Source organism: Doryrhamphus excisus, linkage group LG8 (genome assembly GCF_037039965.1).
Source record: "Doryrhamphus excisus strain RoL-2023G ecotype Guam linkage group LG8, RoL_Dexc_Guam_v1.1, whole genome shotgun sequence".
Taxonomy (NCBI): domain Eukaryota; kingdom Metazoa; phylum Chordata; class Actinopteri; order Syngnathiformes; family Syngnathidae; genus Doryrhamphus; species Doryrhamphus excisus.
The window spans coordinates 22,399,069-22,415,719 of record NC_136364.1 but is presented as its reverse complement, the minus strand read 5'-3'; the positions used below and the strand labels follow the sequence as shown (position 1 = coordinate 22,415,719).

The following is a 16,651-nucleotide window of genomic DNA, read 5'->3' as shown; positions in this document are numbered from 1 at the left end:
ATACGACAAATGTTGGTATTAATTCAATACCAACACATGACCAGTATCGCCGATTTTGTATTTGAACATTTCTTAAGACATTGGTAAACCTCAGGCCCTGACAAGGTCATGCAGACGTCTACTGTGAATGACAATACACTTAACATGGAAGTACGCAAGGTAGGATCGGAACCGTACATGAAGTCCTTTACCGACCTTGGTGATCTCAGCATCACTGATCATTCTGTGGGTACTTTCATATATATCCAAGTAAAAGCTGTGGTAATTCTACATTTGATCAAACTTACTTAAGATTTTTCAGATCAAAACATAAGAACATATGATATAAGCGACTTCATTCGCTACTTCCTGGTACAGCACTGTAAGCATCATGGGAACTGGAGTTACTTTTTAGCATAACGCAGAGGCCACACAGCTAGGAGACTCGAGTTCGATTCCACCCTCGGCCATCTCTGTGTGGAGTTTGCATGTTTTCTCCGGTTACCCCGGTTTCCTCCCCCATTCCAAAAACATGCTAGGTTAATTGGCGACTCCAAATTGTCCATAGGTATGAATGTGAGTGTGAATGGTTGTTTGTCTATATGTGCCCTGTGATTGGCTGGCCACCAGTCCAGGGTGTACCCCGCCTCTCGGCCGAAGACAGCTGGGGTAGGCTCCAGCACCCCCACGACCGTTGTGACTATTAGCGTTAGAAAATGAATGAATGAATGAATGATGGTTTGAGGCTGTCACTTGGCAACTTGAAATTTCCATAGGTATGAATGTGAGTGTGAATGGTTGTTTGTCTATATGTGCCCTGTGATTGGCTGGCCACCAGTCCAGGGTGGACCCCGCCTCTCGGCCGAAGACAGCTGGGGTAGGCTCCAGCACCCCCGCAACCGTTTTGAGGATTAGCGTTAGAAAATGAATAAATGAACGATTGATGGTTTGAGGCTGTCACTTGGCAACTTGAAATTTCCATAGGTATGAATGTGAGTGTGAATGGTTGTTTGTCTATATGTGCCCTGTGATTGGCTGGCCACCAGTCCAGGGTGTAGACAGCTGGGATAGGCTTCAGCACCCATGATTGTAAATATGTATTTACATAAATAAAGTGTTGTCCTTACTCCCTGAGGAGACCTTCAGGGATCCTTTTTATATCCTGGAGCAGTATCCAATACCACTTGTACTATTTAGTATTTGCATACAGTACAGCAGGGGTCTCAAACTCGCGGCCCGCGAGACACTAGTTTGAGGCCCCCCACCTTGATACCAAAGGTTAATATTGAAATGACAGCTTAAAGCCGTGTGCACACCGGACACAATTAACATGATTTTGCCCCGATGGAACTGAGTACGATGCTAACTTGCTAATTGGGTCAAATTATTAAGTTTCATTAATGTTCATGTTAAAGGTTAAATAACTGTTAATACTGTACATTTGAATCATAAAAAAAATATTTTGCTACCAACTGTATGTGGTTTCTTACGTTTTTCTTATTTGCTGTTTTATTATTATTTTCCTTATTTATTACTGATTGATTGATTTATTGTCTTTATTCTTAATTTATTTATTTTTTTTATCTTATTTTTTGTGTATAGAAAAATAAAAATGAATATATTTGAGAACAGTGGAATGTTTTATCAGATATTTTGGTGTGGAAAACCAGAACCAAAGTACTGAAAAAGTGTAGGGTATAGCAGAAGCAAAAGCATTGAAGATAGTTTTTTTTTATTGATTTTTTTTCCAGTTTTTAATAAATGCGTTTTGGGTTTTTTTGAAAACCCGGCTTCACCCAGAACCTAGCTCCGGTGGCCCCCAGGTAAATTGAGTTTGAGACCCCTGCAGTACAGTATGTTCCCGTGCTTTTTGTCTGTTTCAGTGGTCGCTGGTTCCGGTCCGATCACAGACTTGTTAGAATGATTTTACTCCTTTTCAATCACATTATCACTCTCTTCCCAGCCCCTAAAAGCCTTCCGGACAAACAAAATTCCAGCCTGGAATGGAGGGATTAATGACCTCTCGCTCTTGTGAACATGGACACACATAAACACACACACGATCACATGCTATTGTCTTCCTGCATGTGTGTGGATTTATCTTGTTCGAGCAAACGTATGGAGCATGCATTGCATCTCACAGGGAGAAACGGTCTGCAGAGGTCATGAGATTGCTTCCCTTGAAGCTATTATGCAATCAAGAGCAGAACAAGTAGCAGAGACATTACAGAGATGGACATAAAGCCTTGATTGCTTTGTCCTATCATGTTCACTTCTGCCCCCTGGTGGTCGCAGCGCACGGCTTTGTTTTGGCTGCACAGCAGACAAATATGACAGACAGGGTGAAGACAATAGTAAAAAATAAATAAATAAGAGGATTAAAAGTGCGATAATGAAATGCGTGCAATTAGTGGTTATGTAATGTGGGTTGACCAAATTGTTGTCATTTAAAAACAATGTTTTTTATTACTTATAATGAAATGTGCATTCATAAAACATTTAACTGTACAGGCGGCGTTTTGTGGAGCATTTTATTGCTGGTGAAGACGTAGAAGGAGAACATGGGCACGGTCTAATAGAAGTGAATAAACTAAAATAAAGGAAAACTAGTCATCCTTTGAGGCTGCATGGTGGTGGAGTGGTTTGCGCGCAGACCTCACAGCTAGGAGACCAGGGTTCAATTCCACCCTCGGCCATCTCTGTGTGGAGTTTGCATGTTCTCCCCGTGCATGCGTGGGTTTTTTCCGGGTACTCCGGTTTCCTCCCACATTCCAAAAACATGCTAGGTTAATTAGCCACTCCAAATTGTCCATAGGTATGAATGTGAGTGTGAATGGTTGTTTGTCTATATGTGCCCTGTGATTGGCTGGCCACCAGTCCAGGGTGTACCCCGCCTCTCGCCTGAAGACAGCTGGGATAGGCTCCAGCACCCCCGCAACCCTCGTGAGGATAAGCGGTAGAAAATGAATGAATGAATGAACGAGTTCTCCTCCTATTTTGTGTGGAAGTGGTAACTTTTTGGCTTCTTATTTTGTCTTTTCCCACCCTCGGCCATCTCTGTGTGGAGTTTGCATGTTCTCCCCGTGCATGCGTGGTAGAAAATGAATGAATGAACGAGTTCTCCTCCTATTTTGTGTGGAAGTGGTAACTTTTTGCCTTCTTATTTTGTCTTTTCCCACCCTCTGCCATCTCTGTGTGGAGTTTGCATGTTCTCCCCGTGCATGCGTGGTAGAAAATGAATGAATGAACGAGTTCTCCTCCTATTTTGTGTGGAAGTGGTAACTTTTTGGCTTCTTATTTTGTCTTTTCCCACCCTCTGCCATCTCTGTGTGGAGTTTGCATGTTCTCCCCGTTCATGCGTGGTAGAAAATGAATGAATGAACGAGTTCTCCTCCTATTTTGTGTGGAAGTGGTAACTTTTTGGCTTCTTATTTTGTCTTTTCCCACCCTCGGCCATCTCTGTGTGGAGTTTGCATGTTCTCCCCGTGCATGCGTGGTAGAAAATGAATGAATGAACGAGTTCTCCTCCTATTTTGTGTGGAAGTGGTAACTTTTTGGCTTCTTATTTTGTCTTTTCCCACCCTCGGCCATCTCTGTGTGGAGTTTGCATGTTCTCCCCGTGCATGCGTGGCAGAAAATGAATGAATGAACGAGTTCTCCTCCTATTTTGTGTGGAAGTGGTAACTTTTTGGCTTCTTATTTTGTCTTTTCCCACCCTCTGCCATCTCTGTGTGGAGTTTGCATGTTCTCCCCGTGCATGCGTGGTAGAAAATGAATGAATGAACGAGTTCTCCTCCTATTTTGTGTGGAAGTGGTAACTTTTTGGCTTCTTATTTTGTCTTTTCCCACCCTCGGCCATCTCTGTGTGGAGTTTGCATGTTCTCCTCGTGCATGCGTGGCAGAAAATGAATGAATGAACGAGTTCTCCTCCTATTTTGTGAGGAAGTGGTAACTTTTTGGCTTCTTATTTTGTCTTTTCCCACCCTCGGCCATCTCTGTGTGGAGTTTGCATGTTCTCCCCGTGCATGCATGGTAGAAAATGAATGAATGAACGAGTTCTCCTCCTATTTTGTGTGGAAGTGGTAACTTTTTGGCTTCTTATTTTGTCTTTTCCCACCCTCGGCCATCTCTGTGTGGAGTTTGCATGTTCTCCCCGTGCATGCGTGGTAGAAAATGAATGAATGAACGAGTTCTCCTCCTATTTTGTGTGGAAGTGGTAACTTTTTGGCTTCTTATTTTGTCTTTTCCCACCCTCTGCCATCTCTGTGTGGAGTTTGCATGTTCTCCCCGTGCATGCGTGGTAGAAAATGAATGAATGAATAGTGGTTAGCAGGGAGGCCAAACAGCTAGAAGACACAAGTTCAATTCCACCCTGGGCCATCTCAATGTTTGTGCCCTGTGATTGGCTGGTGACCAGTCCAGGGTGTGACCTGTCTCTTGCCCAAAGACAGCTGGGATAGGCTCCAGCAACCAACCTCGTGAGGGTCTTTGATGAAGCCTAATAATGCACACAGTGGTTGTTTTATTACCATCTTTCACCCCCCGACCTCTAACCCTGACTTTCAACCTCTAATGACTGACGTTCCAACGTTCTCTTTTTTCTTCCCTCTGCCAGCCAAGAAAGCGGCTGACGGCTCGGTCATCGCCAACGGATACTGCGACTTCTGTCTCGGCGGCTCAAAGAAGACCGGCTGTCCCGAAGACCTAATTTCCTGTGCGGACTGTGGACGCTCAGGTAGGGCAAAGATGAAGGGGATGTTTGGGAGGACCAAGGCGGTCCTCTGTTAATGCCTCCTTTACCCAACATAGACATCAAGTAGACCACAATACAGAATATGAAGTAAAGCCTTTATGGATGGACCATACCAATGTTTTTCTATTCAGCCCATCTCCAATGGTGTCAAGCAAAAACAACGTTTTCATATTTCCATCCATTTTCTATCCCGCTTATCCTCGTGGGGGTTGCTGGAGCCTATGCCAGATATTTGAAGCAGAAATTAACAATGGTGGCCCAAATGGACAAAAATTACAGTGAAACCGCTTAAGTCGATTAACTCATCAAGTCAAGTCAAAAAGTACCCGCTTTTGTTAGCATGAATTTTGAGACACAAGGGGATTACATTTGTTAATTAATTTTCTACCGCTTATTCTCACAAGGGTCACGGGGGATGCTGGAGCCTATCCCAGATATTTGAAGCAGAAATTAACCATGGTGGCCCAAATGGACAAATTACATTGGAACCCGCTTAAGTCGATTTTAGCTCATCAAGTCAAGTCAAAAAGTACCCGCTTTTGTTAGCATGAAATTTGAGACACAAGGGGATTACATTCGTTAATTAATTTTCTGCCGCTGGAGCCTATCCCAGTTGTCAGCCAATCACAGGGCACATATAGACAAACAACCATTCACACTCACATTCATACCTATGGACAATTTGGTGTATGCTATTAACCTAGCATGTTTTTGGAATGTGGGAGGAAACCGGAGTACCCGGAGAAAACCCACGCATGCATGGGGACAACATGCAAACTCCACACAGAGATGGCCGAGGGTGGAATTGAACCCAGGTCTCATAGCTGTGAGGTCGGCACGCTAACCACTCGACCGCCGTGCCGCCACTCAAGCAAAAACATTTTCATATTTGAAGCAGAAATTAACCATGGTGGCCCAAATGGTCAAATTACATTGGAACCCGCTTAAGTCGATCTTAACTCATCAAGTCAAGTCAAAAAGTACCCGCTTTTGTTAGCATGAAATTTGAGACACAAGGGGATCGTTTACATTCATTGATTCATTCATTCATTCATTTTCTACCGCTTATCCTCACAATGGTCGCGGGGGTGCTGGAGCCTATCCCAGCTGTCAGCCAATCCCAGGGCACATCTCTTGGGCTGGCTCTAACCAGCTGGTAAACATCACTACCCCCTACAGGCCAATCACTGAACCACAGCTTTAGTCCTAAAGTCTTTGGTAGCTTGGAGTACCATGTAACACTGAAACATACTTTGGTTTCACCACAAAAAATACACAAAATACGCTTTCATGCAACTGGCTCCAAGGTCCCATCATGACATATAGACATTAATTCGCTCTGGAGTATAAGTGGCAGGACCAGGCAAACCATGAAAAAAAGTGCGACTTATAGTCCGGATAATATGATATTTTGCAAGAAAGGCCATACTGTATATTGTGAAGATTTCAAAGTGGTTAAACTTTTATACTTTTATAATAAAAAATCATATATGACACATTTTTTGTGCTAAATGTTACCACTATAAATGTTCCCAGAAATGATGATTTTGGGTGATAGGACGACTAATCAGTCACAGGGTAATTATGAAAAAAGACCTTGAGTAGAGATTCATTCAAATCAAGGTTCTATTTCGCAACTTTTTCCACACCCAACAAAAATCGGCTTCTCACTAAAAGCTTTCGAGTGAAATTTCAGGATGAACCTGAAACATCTAGGTCAACTTAATTGGACCTTTTTAAAACTTTTGAATGCATGAGCAGTGTATCTGGCAATATTAACGGCTGGTAAACATCAGCACCCCCTACAGGCCAATCACTGAACCACATCCATCCACAATACTCCTGTCGTTAAGATATCATAATAAAAACAGAAGAATCAAAATAAAAAATGTGTACAAATTGAGGAAAGCAACGTCAACAAATTGTTATAGATTATTTTAATGTTTCCGGCCAAAAAAAATATCCAAGCAGTGGATCAACAACGGCCTTATTGACATCAAATCGACCATCAAGATAAGCGGGTTCCATTGTACAAACAACGGGTTATTATTTATAACATTTCTCAGTTTCATAACTTCACATCACATTGCAGAGAGTACAGTTTAGTCTTGTTCATGCTGGATATATTTCTTTGTTAGAATTCTACAGTCTTTAGGAACCTGGAAGGTTATTAGAAAAAAAACATCTCGTTAGCAAAAAAAGAAGAGTGAACAGGAAGCCCACACAGCTACTCGGGGCTAAAGTTCACTCAGCTCAATTTCAACAATTTATTCCGGTCATGTCAACAAAACACACACAAGATAAAGACGTCCTTGAGGCCGACGGACATATCCGTTATAATATAAACTGGTCCTGAGTCAGCTTTAGTCCTAAAGTTTTAGTAGCTTGGAATACCATGTAACACTGAAAGATACCTTGGTTTCACCACAAAAAATACACAAAAAACGCAAGGTTCCATTATGACTATGTTGATACAAGCTGAAAATTAAAACCAGCCCAAATTCCAAATGATCTGCTTTTTTTTTTTTGTCTTTTTACAATAAAAATACTGTAAATATATCTTTTGTTTCCATTTTCTCATCTGAAAAAATGTTGTATGCTGCATGCATTTTCCATAAGCCATTGTTTTTTCCTGATAGAATGGACTTCTCACATGATTTTCCGTTATGAATATTAACTGAATATGATGTTGTCTCTGCTGTATAATTTCTCCGACTTCTTATCCATTTGTGTCTTGAGTGGTGTGAATGCTGAAAACATTGTACATCCATGAAGTATTTATATTAATGCAAAGGTTGCATATAAAATAGGGTTGTTGTATTTTTATTTAATTGTATGATATGTATGCATATAATGTCAATCTATTTGTTTCTTTATGTCGAATAATAAAAAAAAGAGATGAAAAATGATGTGATTTGTAGTGAATGGGCTAAAGCATGCAAAACACTGGTATGGTCCTTATTGAGGTAGAAATATCTCATAAAAATATTTCATCAAATTATTATTTTATTTGTTATAATGATGACAGTACATCAAAGGAAACAAAATGCTGGGAAATAAAATCTGAAAAATACAAATTAGGCCCCTCTTAATGTCATATAACATGAAATACTTTGAATTAATGACAAAAAAAACTTCACCATTCCTCACAAAATATATATATTCATGTAATGATTCATTGTTAAATATGTTTAAAACAATCCAAAAAGGATCTCTGCATCATGAAATAAAATGTGATGTCTGTTAACCGCCACTCAAATCTGACCAATCACTTGCAAGCAAGCCATTTAATTAATGGCTAGCTATACGCTAGTCGGTGGACGAGGGCTGGCAGCTTCACAGTACAGCGAGTAGTGGTGAAAACTGTGTGGGCATGTGTGTGTCTTTGTGTGTGTGTGTGTGTGTGTGCGCGTGCACCCAGGCCACCCGTCCTGTTTGCAGTTCACAGTGAACATGACAGCTGCAGTGAGGACTTATCGCTGGCAGTGCATCGAGTGCAAGTCCTGCAGCCTGTGCGGCACCTCTGAGAACGACGTAAGACTTTTACCAAAAGATGAGACCCGGTTTTTATTTATTTTATGTTCATGAAGGAGCGTGTGCGGGCACCGCCCCAGCTCCGTGTACATGTGAAAACCCCAATAGTGGCGCATTCTTTCAAACCTGTAGCAAAATAGCTATAGCATAAACAAGTTTAGTGGGACATTTGTCTTTAGAAGTTGATGTTTACATTGTAAATTAGCAGTGATAGGAGTAGAAAAGATACTGGCACATGAGTCTAGAGCACCCTTTTGTGGCTGTTAGTGTGAAAAAAACATATATACATTAAGTCGCTCTGGAGTATAAGTGGCAGGACCAGGCAAACCATGAAAAAAAGTGTGAATAATCATAAAATAATAATAAAAGTCCGGATAATATGATATTTTGCAGAAAGGCCATACTGTATATTGTGAAGATTTTAAAGTGGTTAAACTTTTATACATTTATAATAAAAAATCACATTTGACACATTTTTGGTGCTAAATGTTACCACTGTAAATGTTCCCAGAAATGTTCACAGAAAGTTTTGTTCCACGAGGATGATGATTTTGGGTGATAGGACGACTAATCAGTCACAGGGTAATTATGAAAAAAGACCTTGAGTAGAGATTCATTCAAATCAAGGTTCTATTTCGCAACCTTTTCCACACCCAACAAAAGTCGACTCCTCACTAAAAGCTTTCGAGTGAAATTTCAGGATGAACCTGAAACATCTAGGTCAACTTAATTGGACCTTTTTTAAAACTTTTGAATGCAAGAGCAGTGTATCTGGCAATATTAACAGATAATAACACGTCTATGGAACTGTACAGTACCGAAACAAAAGAGCATAAGAAAGTGTATCCAAACTTTGGATTAGCGTTAATGTTGTTACCATTCAAGGAAATTCAACTTTTGATGTCATTTATGAACTTTTGAATCTTCTGTTCCAGGATCAGCTGCTGTTCTGCGATGATTGTGACAGAGGCTACCACATGTACTGTCTGAGCCCTCCAATGTCAGAACCACCAGAGGGTATGCAAGTCCACAAATTTGAAGTACACGATTACTCATTTAGCGCAGTTATTTGGTTCCAGACACAATTAATTTCTTAGTTGTATTTAATTTAATTTTCTTATTAAAAAAACCCTCTAAATGGGCTGCACGGTGTTCAAGTGGTTATGCTCAGACCTCACAGCTAGGAGACCAGGGTTCAATTCCACCCTTGGCCATCTCTGTGTGGAGTTTGCATGTTTTCTCCGGGTACTCCGGTTTCCTCCCACATTCCAAAAACATGCTAGGTTAATTAGCCACTCCAAATTGTCCATAGGTATGAATGTGAGTGTGAATGGTTGTTTGTCTATATGTGCCCTGGGATTGGCTGGCCACCAGTCCGGGGTGGGACAGCTGGGATAGGCTCCAGCACCCCCTACGACCCTCGTGAGGATAAGCGGTAGAAAATGAATGAATGAATGGTTTTAACATTATTAGAGCCCTCTAGACATGAAATAACACCCCTATAGTCACGGTCACACTTGTATTACCCAATACAGTCGACATACTAAGACTGCCTCCTCAGTCTTTATCGTCTGCAAGTGTTCCAGTTCAGCCAATGACATCGTCAGAAACCAGAACCCGACAAAGTCTGATATATCTTACATTAAACGAGGAAGTGCGCGTGGCGAGCGTACACCAAATGATTAGCGCTGACGTGTAGGTGCCTTTTACTCCAGATGCATAGGCCGGATCTATGAGCATGCTTAATGGTGTTGTCATGGAAATTAGTAGCACCAAGATCATCTGTTACCATGGCGAAAGTGTCCCCGCAGCGAACATCAACAGCGGAGGTGCCACTTTACTCTAACACTCATAGTCTGCCCACACATCAGTGCAGCAAGAGTTTAGGTTGAGATTTAACATTCAGCAACGTTTGATTTGGAAGGAGAAACATCTTCATCATAAGCAGAAACATCTTCATCATAAGCAGAAACATCTTCATCATAAGCAGAAACATCTTCATCATAAGCAGAAACATCAACTCTGCGACTTTGTTCATAATTCATGTCACAAATCCACGAACCTAAATGGTGGGTTTGCCTCTTCCTGGTTTCTTTTTTTTTTTGTCACACTTAAATGTTTCATATCATCAAATAAATTGAAATATTACCCTGTTTTTCTATAATTAATGGAGAAGAAAAACCCAAACCAACATGGCCCTGGATGAAAATGTGACCCCAACCCAATCAGGCCTGATTACTGCATCACTGCCACACTTAATTACTTCAATAGGACCTGCCTGACAAAAGTGAAGTAATCCAAACGATCCTTAAAAGCTAGATAGACATCATGCCAAGATCTAACCATTTCTGAAGTTTGGACTCCAGCAAACCACAGTGAGAGCCATTGTCCACAAATGGTGAAAACAAGGAACAGTGCTGAACTTTCCAAGGAGTCGCCAGCCAAATTAAATGATCCCAAAAGTGCAGCCATTACCTATCCAGGAGGTCACAAAAGACCCCACAACAATATCCAAAGAACTGCAGGCCTGGCTTACCTTAGCTAAGAGCCGTGTTCATGACTCTACTATGGTAATGGTAATGGTATTGGTAATGGTAATGGTAATGGTAATGGTAATGGTAATGGTTTTATTTCATTTGAACATGCATCAGATTCCAATTGAGTGCATCCCATAATCAGTTCCCAGTTCCACATGTCCAAAAGGAGTAGGAAGAAGCAAAGCTTATTAAATCCTACCCCTCCATCTGGTACTTTTACAATCAGTAACTGACATTTGGTCACTTCCTGCTTTCCTAATACAGTTTTTTTTTGTTTTTTATTTTTATTTTTTTATATATTTTTACATTTGTTCACTTCCTACCTTTCCAATATAATTCAAAAAATTTTTTTTATTTTTTTTTTATTTTTTAATATTTAAAAATACTGAAGTACAAGGTGATATGACCATACAATGATTTTTTAAATTATTTTTTTATTATTATTTAAAAAATCATTATTATAAATTGTTACATTGTTACAATTGTTACAACTGTTACATTTGTTCACTTCCTGCTTTCCTAATATAATTTAAGGGTTTTTTTTTTTGTTTTGTTTTTTTTTATTTTTTGTCCCGTACCGAAGTAGGATGTGATATGACCATACAATGACATAATGGTTACCATAGCAACTGTCAATATAGTGGATATAAGAAAGACACTGGGCAAAAAACGCCAGCATGGTTACAAGACAAAAACCACCGCTGAACAAAAAAGAACATTAAGACTCGTCTCCATCTTGATGATCTCCAAGACCTTTGGGAATCTATGTGGTCTGACGAGACCAAAGTTGAGGTTTTTGGAAGGTGTGTGTCCCATTTCATATGGCGTAAAATCATACAATCAACATCATACCAACAATAAAAGATGGTGGTGGTAGTGTGATGGTCTGGGACAGTTTTGCTTCTTCACAGCGTGGAAAACTTGATAAATAAAATAAATAGAACCACGGATTCTGCTTTCCGGTGAAATATCCTGAAGAAGAATGTCCAGCCATGTGTTGGTGCCCTCAAACTGAACCCAACTTGGGTTCTTGAGCAGGACAATGATCCAAAACAGTTTTGTGATGCGACGACCTCGTATGACTTCACACACCGGTAGGAGACATCTACATGAACGTTGATTGAACTGCCGCTTTGTGTTTCAGGGAGCTGGAGCTGTCATCTGTGTTTGAGACAACTGAAGGAGAAGGCCTCAGCCTACATCACCCTCACTTAATCTGCCGAGGGCCCTTCCTCGTCTCCTAAACATTCCCTCTACCGCCCCCTCCATGACCGTCTGTGCGTGCCTCGGCCGGCCCCTTCTCCATGATTTGACTCACCTTTCACAGAAACCAACGACTCTGCATCTATTCTAGAATGTCTCTTCAGAGGAGAAGTAACCTCTAGCGTCCATTTGTGTCACTCACACTCCTTGCTGTTGATGGATGACCCTTTCCAACGCCATGACACACACACACACACACATCTACACACACCTACACACACCTCCACACTTCCTCTGGCTCAGACGAATTCATCAGCCAGCAATAGGTTTGCTCCAAAGACACACACTCCAGCCTGCCAAGGGCACTTTGGAGCAACACAACACCACTGGAGAACCTCTTAAGAGCCCTCAGAAGAGCCCTAATGAGCTTTGGCTGCAACTCAGTCAAGTAGTGAGTGAGAATTAACAAGATGGATGGGCACCAGGTAGAAGACGTGACTTGGAAGACGCCGGACAACAATGGAGCAGATTGTTGTAGTCGTAAAAACTGTGGAAAATAAACTTTACCCCCCGTTAAAGTTGGCAGAGTCCTACTTCCTGGATGGGCTTCTGCTGCTCCGGGCGCTTCCCGATAATTGTACAGAATTCCGACTGATTCTAAAACTCTGCTCTTGTAGAGAGAGAAGCATTTGGAGATTGAACCACTGCACCCTGCATGGGATTCCCACAGACTTTGGAATGGATGATGAAGGTTCTAGGATTTGTGGAAGAGTCAAGAATCTCTCATGAAAAATGACAATTTCGGCTTTGGATGTCCTCACCTTACCCGTCTTGGAGATAAAGACTGAAGACCACCAGGGGCTTGGTGTGTATTGTTGGTGTGTTGTGGAAAATGCAGGATTTTTTTTTTTTTTACATTTATGATTTGTTTTTGTATTATTTTTCATTCGCATGTTGTAAGTTCAAGTACCTCTGGATCTTCTCCACGAGTGAGTGAAGGCCGGAGCATGAGATTGACAGGCGGATCGGTGGATCGGCTCTCAATTTACCAGTGGATCTCCATTCCTGCGCTCACCTTTGGGTCGTTAGCATATTCATAATTAGCTGAAATGGGTTTCCTCTGCAGGGTGGGTGGAGCTTCTGGCTCCGTACCTGCCTGGTAAGATGTTCCGGGCTTTGGTGGCCGAAAGGAAGCCCCGTCGTAGACGTTATGTTGACACAGCTGGCCTGAGAACACCTCTGTGTCCCCCCCCCCACGGTGGAAGTCTGGGCTTCCCTACCGACGCTTCCGGCCTTGATAATTGTACTCCAAAAAAAAAAAGCACACTTCATTCGCAATCATGTGACTGTGATAAGAGCTGTTTTGGCCAAATGAGGAGTGTTTTTGTGTGTCTGTGCGTGTGGATGTGACCGGTGCAGTAGTTGTAGCTAACGCCACTCTCAGTGGGGGCAACGTGTGTAGGAGGGATGTCAGTTGAATGTGAGGAAAACCCAACGTTTTCCGCTTTGTGCATTCCAGCAGTGATGGAGATGAGACAAAGTCATTGCTTTTACCAGGAAATGTCACAGGTACTGTTCATAGTACTGTATAGTTATGGGTCAGTCTCCTGAAAGGGGTACCAAAAATCATGGTAATGGTAATGGTAATGGTAATGGTAATGGTAATGGTAATGGTAATGGTTTTATTTCATTTGAACATGCATCAGATTCCAATTGAGTGCATCCCATAATCAGTTCCCAGTTCCACATGTCCAAAAGGAGTAGGAAGAAGCAAAGCTTATTAAATCCTACCCCTCCATCTGGTACTTTTACAATCAGTAACTGTTACATTTGTTCACTTCCTGCCTTTCTAATATAATTCAATTCTTTTTATTTATTTATTTATTTTTAATATTTTTAATTTAATTTTTTGTGTTTTTTTTATTATTTTTTAATTTGCTTTTTTCATGCACCAAAGTACAAGGTGATATGACCATACAATGACATATTTTTTATTTTTTTTAATTACATTTTTTTAATTATTTAAAAAATAATTACTATAAATTTTAAAAATTATAAAACATTTTAATTTTAACTAAAAAAAAATTATTTTTAATATTTTTAATTTAATTTTTTGTGTTTTTTTATTATTTTTTAATTTGCTTTTTTCATGCACCAAAGTACAAGGTGATATGACCATACAATGACATATTTTTTATTTTTTTTTAATTACATTTTTTTAATTATTTAAAAAATCATTACTATAAATTTTAAAAATTATAAAACATTTTAATTTTAACTAAAAAAAAATATATATATATATAATTTTTTTGTCACATACCGAAGTACGAGTTGATATGACCATACAATTACATTTTTCTTATTTTTTAAAAATTAAATTTTTTTATTATTATTTAAAAAATCATTATTATAAATTGTTTTAAAAAATTATAATTTTTTTAAAAATTAAACAATTTTTAAATATAAAAATAAAATAAAAAAAAATAATATATATATATATATATAACAGGCGCAAAGAGAGTTCAACACTTTTTTTTACTGTTTATTTCATATGTTTCTTATATATTTGAATTTTTTGTGCACGTCCTGCCCCCCCTCTGGTACCCCTCCCCGGAGACTGACCCTTACAAATCTCACTGTGACACATTACACACTATACTTCTTAATTCTTTTAATAAGATGCAGTTTTTCTTTTTATGCCTCCCTTTTGTGACATAACTCATATTTTGGGATGAATACACACAATAAACACCTTTATGTTCATCAATACACACCACATAAAATACAATATGTCCTATTATGAGTAAATCCGTTCCAATTACAGCAGCGTGACATCCGGTACTTTCAATCTTTGGGCTTGGTGACAACGTTAAAGTCATGTGAGGTATTATGGCATTATTATGACATATTATGGCATAGTATTATGACATTCACAGTACATTCCTAGTATGGAAAAAATATATTTTGACTGCTCTGCACCTTAAAGGTCAACAATTATAAAAATCAGCTGTGATGTGATTGGTGCGTAGTGGCTCGCTGTGGCGCCAAATTAATGTTCGTCATGTTGAATAACGGCAACATGTCGAACGAACATTAAATCGGCGCCCCAGCAAGACACTACGCGGAAATCACATAAACTTTGGCGAAAACTGGCACCAACTGGCACCGACCCAGTGGACCCTTTGTATCATTGGTGCAACTTGGCTCGTGCCATTACATTCCAGTGGATTCCAGTAGGCGGATTGTTTGCGACGTTTAGTTCCACTTGGTGGACATGCTGAAAATTTGAAACATTTTGAAATTTTCTTGCCGCCAAACTAATTTTTTGGCACCGTTACGGACCACCACGAGCCAGTTGGGAGGCAGTTTGAGCCACTGCACGCCACTAGGCGCCTTATTGGCGACACTAGGCGCCACAGCAAATTGCATTGGTGCGAACTGGCACCAACTGGCACCAACTGGCACCAAGTGGCACCAACTGGCGCCGGTTCAGTGCATTGTATTGCATAGTCAGATACAAACTAGCATCTTCTTAATGGATCGGTCCAAAATCAGGTGAGTTTGAAACTCCAGAAGCCGTCATCAACAGAAACAAACGAAGGAGAGATGCAGGAACAGTATTACGTAGACGAGTACATTTCGGTGAGAATCTGGATAAAGGTTCACATACAGGATGAAAACCTAACATGAAGTTGCATTAAATTAACCAAACCTTTTCACACAGACATACTGTAAGAGGGTGGCCGACGAATATAGTTGTTTAGTTTTTGATCAATGTGGATTAGGAACTTCACTATCAAAAACAATTCATAACAAAAAGATTGATTTTTTTCTGACAAAACAATAGCAAAAATAGAAAAACATTTTCGGCCATGATGGAACTCCTATTACTCCTTACTTGTGTCCTGACTTGGTGGTCTCTGCAGCACATTTGTAGAGAATCCGCCACCTTGCATAAAAGGGGGGTCTTCATGGATTGGGGGACAGCACAGCATGTGTTGTGTTCTTCATGTAGGGAGGGGTGAACCCGGTGTAAAGTCTGAAGTATGATTGACAGCTAAAACTAATTCCATATTGTCATGATGGAAACGTTGACAAAAATATCGTTATTTTCATTTAAGTCTGACACATGAGTCCCCCCACCTCAAATTAATCTGCACTCATGTGCAAATTGATAACTTCTGTAACTAATTAATTGCTATTATTGCGCACCTACAGTATATGTAGTATATACAGTATATACAGTATATGGCACATTGCAGTATTGTCATGTTAAAACAACAAAAATGCACATTTGACTAATTGACATTTTCCCGTGTATGTCAGGATGTTCTCACCAGAATTTATTCGTCAACATGTCCAAATATTACAAATGTACCAATCCCACACATGCACTTGATGAAATGCTGCACTGAAAATAATCTGATGCCGCCATGATAGATGGTTCTCGATGGTTATGTCCAATATCAGCCATCTTGGTGTGAAACAGGTTGGAGTGGATATTATGATTGGGATTGTGTGATTTTTTTTGGGGGGGTGGGTGTTAACGATGGCGACTGAAAAGCCTTTTAAATGTAAAGCTGGCACTTAACGGTTGGAGTCAGTGTTGATTGTACTAAGTGAGAGAGGTTGGGGGTCATATTGT

The 16,651-nt window shown here is 40.2% G+C and overlaps 1 protein-coding gene across 1 annotated transcript in view; it reads left to right on the top strand.

Moving 5' to 3' along the window:
* The window catches only part of dpf1 (double PHD fingers 1), a 48,432-nt gene extending 34,448 nt beyond the window's left edge, over window positions 1-13,984 (top strand). The window contains 4 exon segments of the mRNA XM_058080819.2: window positions 4,595-4,714; window positions 8,154-8,266; window positions 9,202-9,283; window positions 11,948-13,984. Coding sequence (XP_057936802.2) covers window positions 4,595-4,714; window positions 8,154-8,266; window positions 9,202-9,283; window positions 11,948-12,018 — 386 coding nt within the window. The 3' untranslated portion in view covers window positions 12,019-13,984.
* The last annotated feature ends 2,667 nt before the right edge of the window (window positions 13,985-16,651 follow it).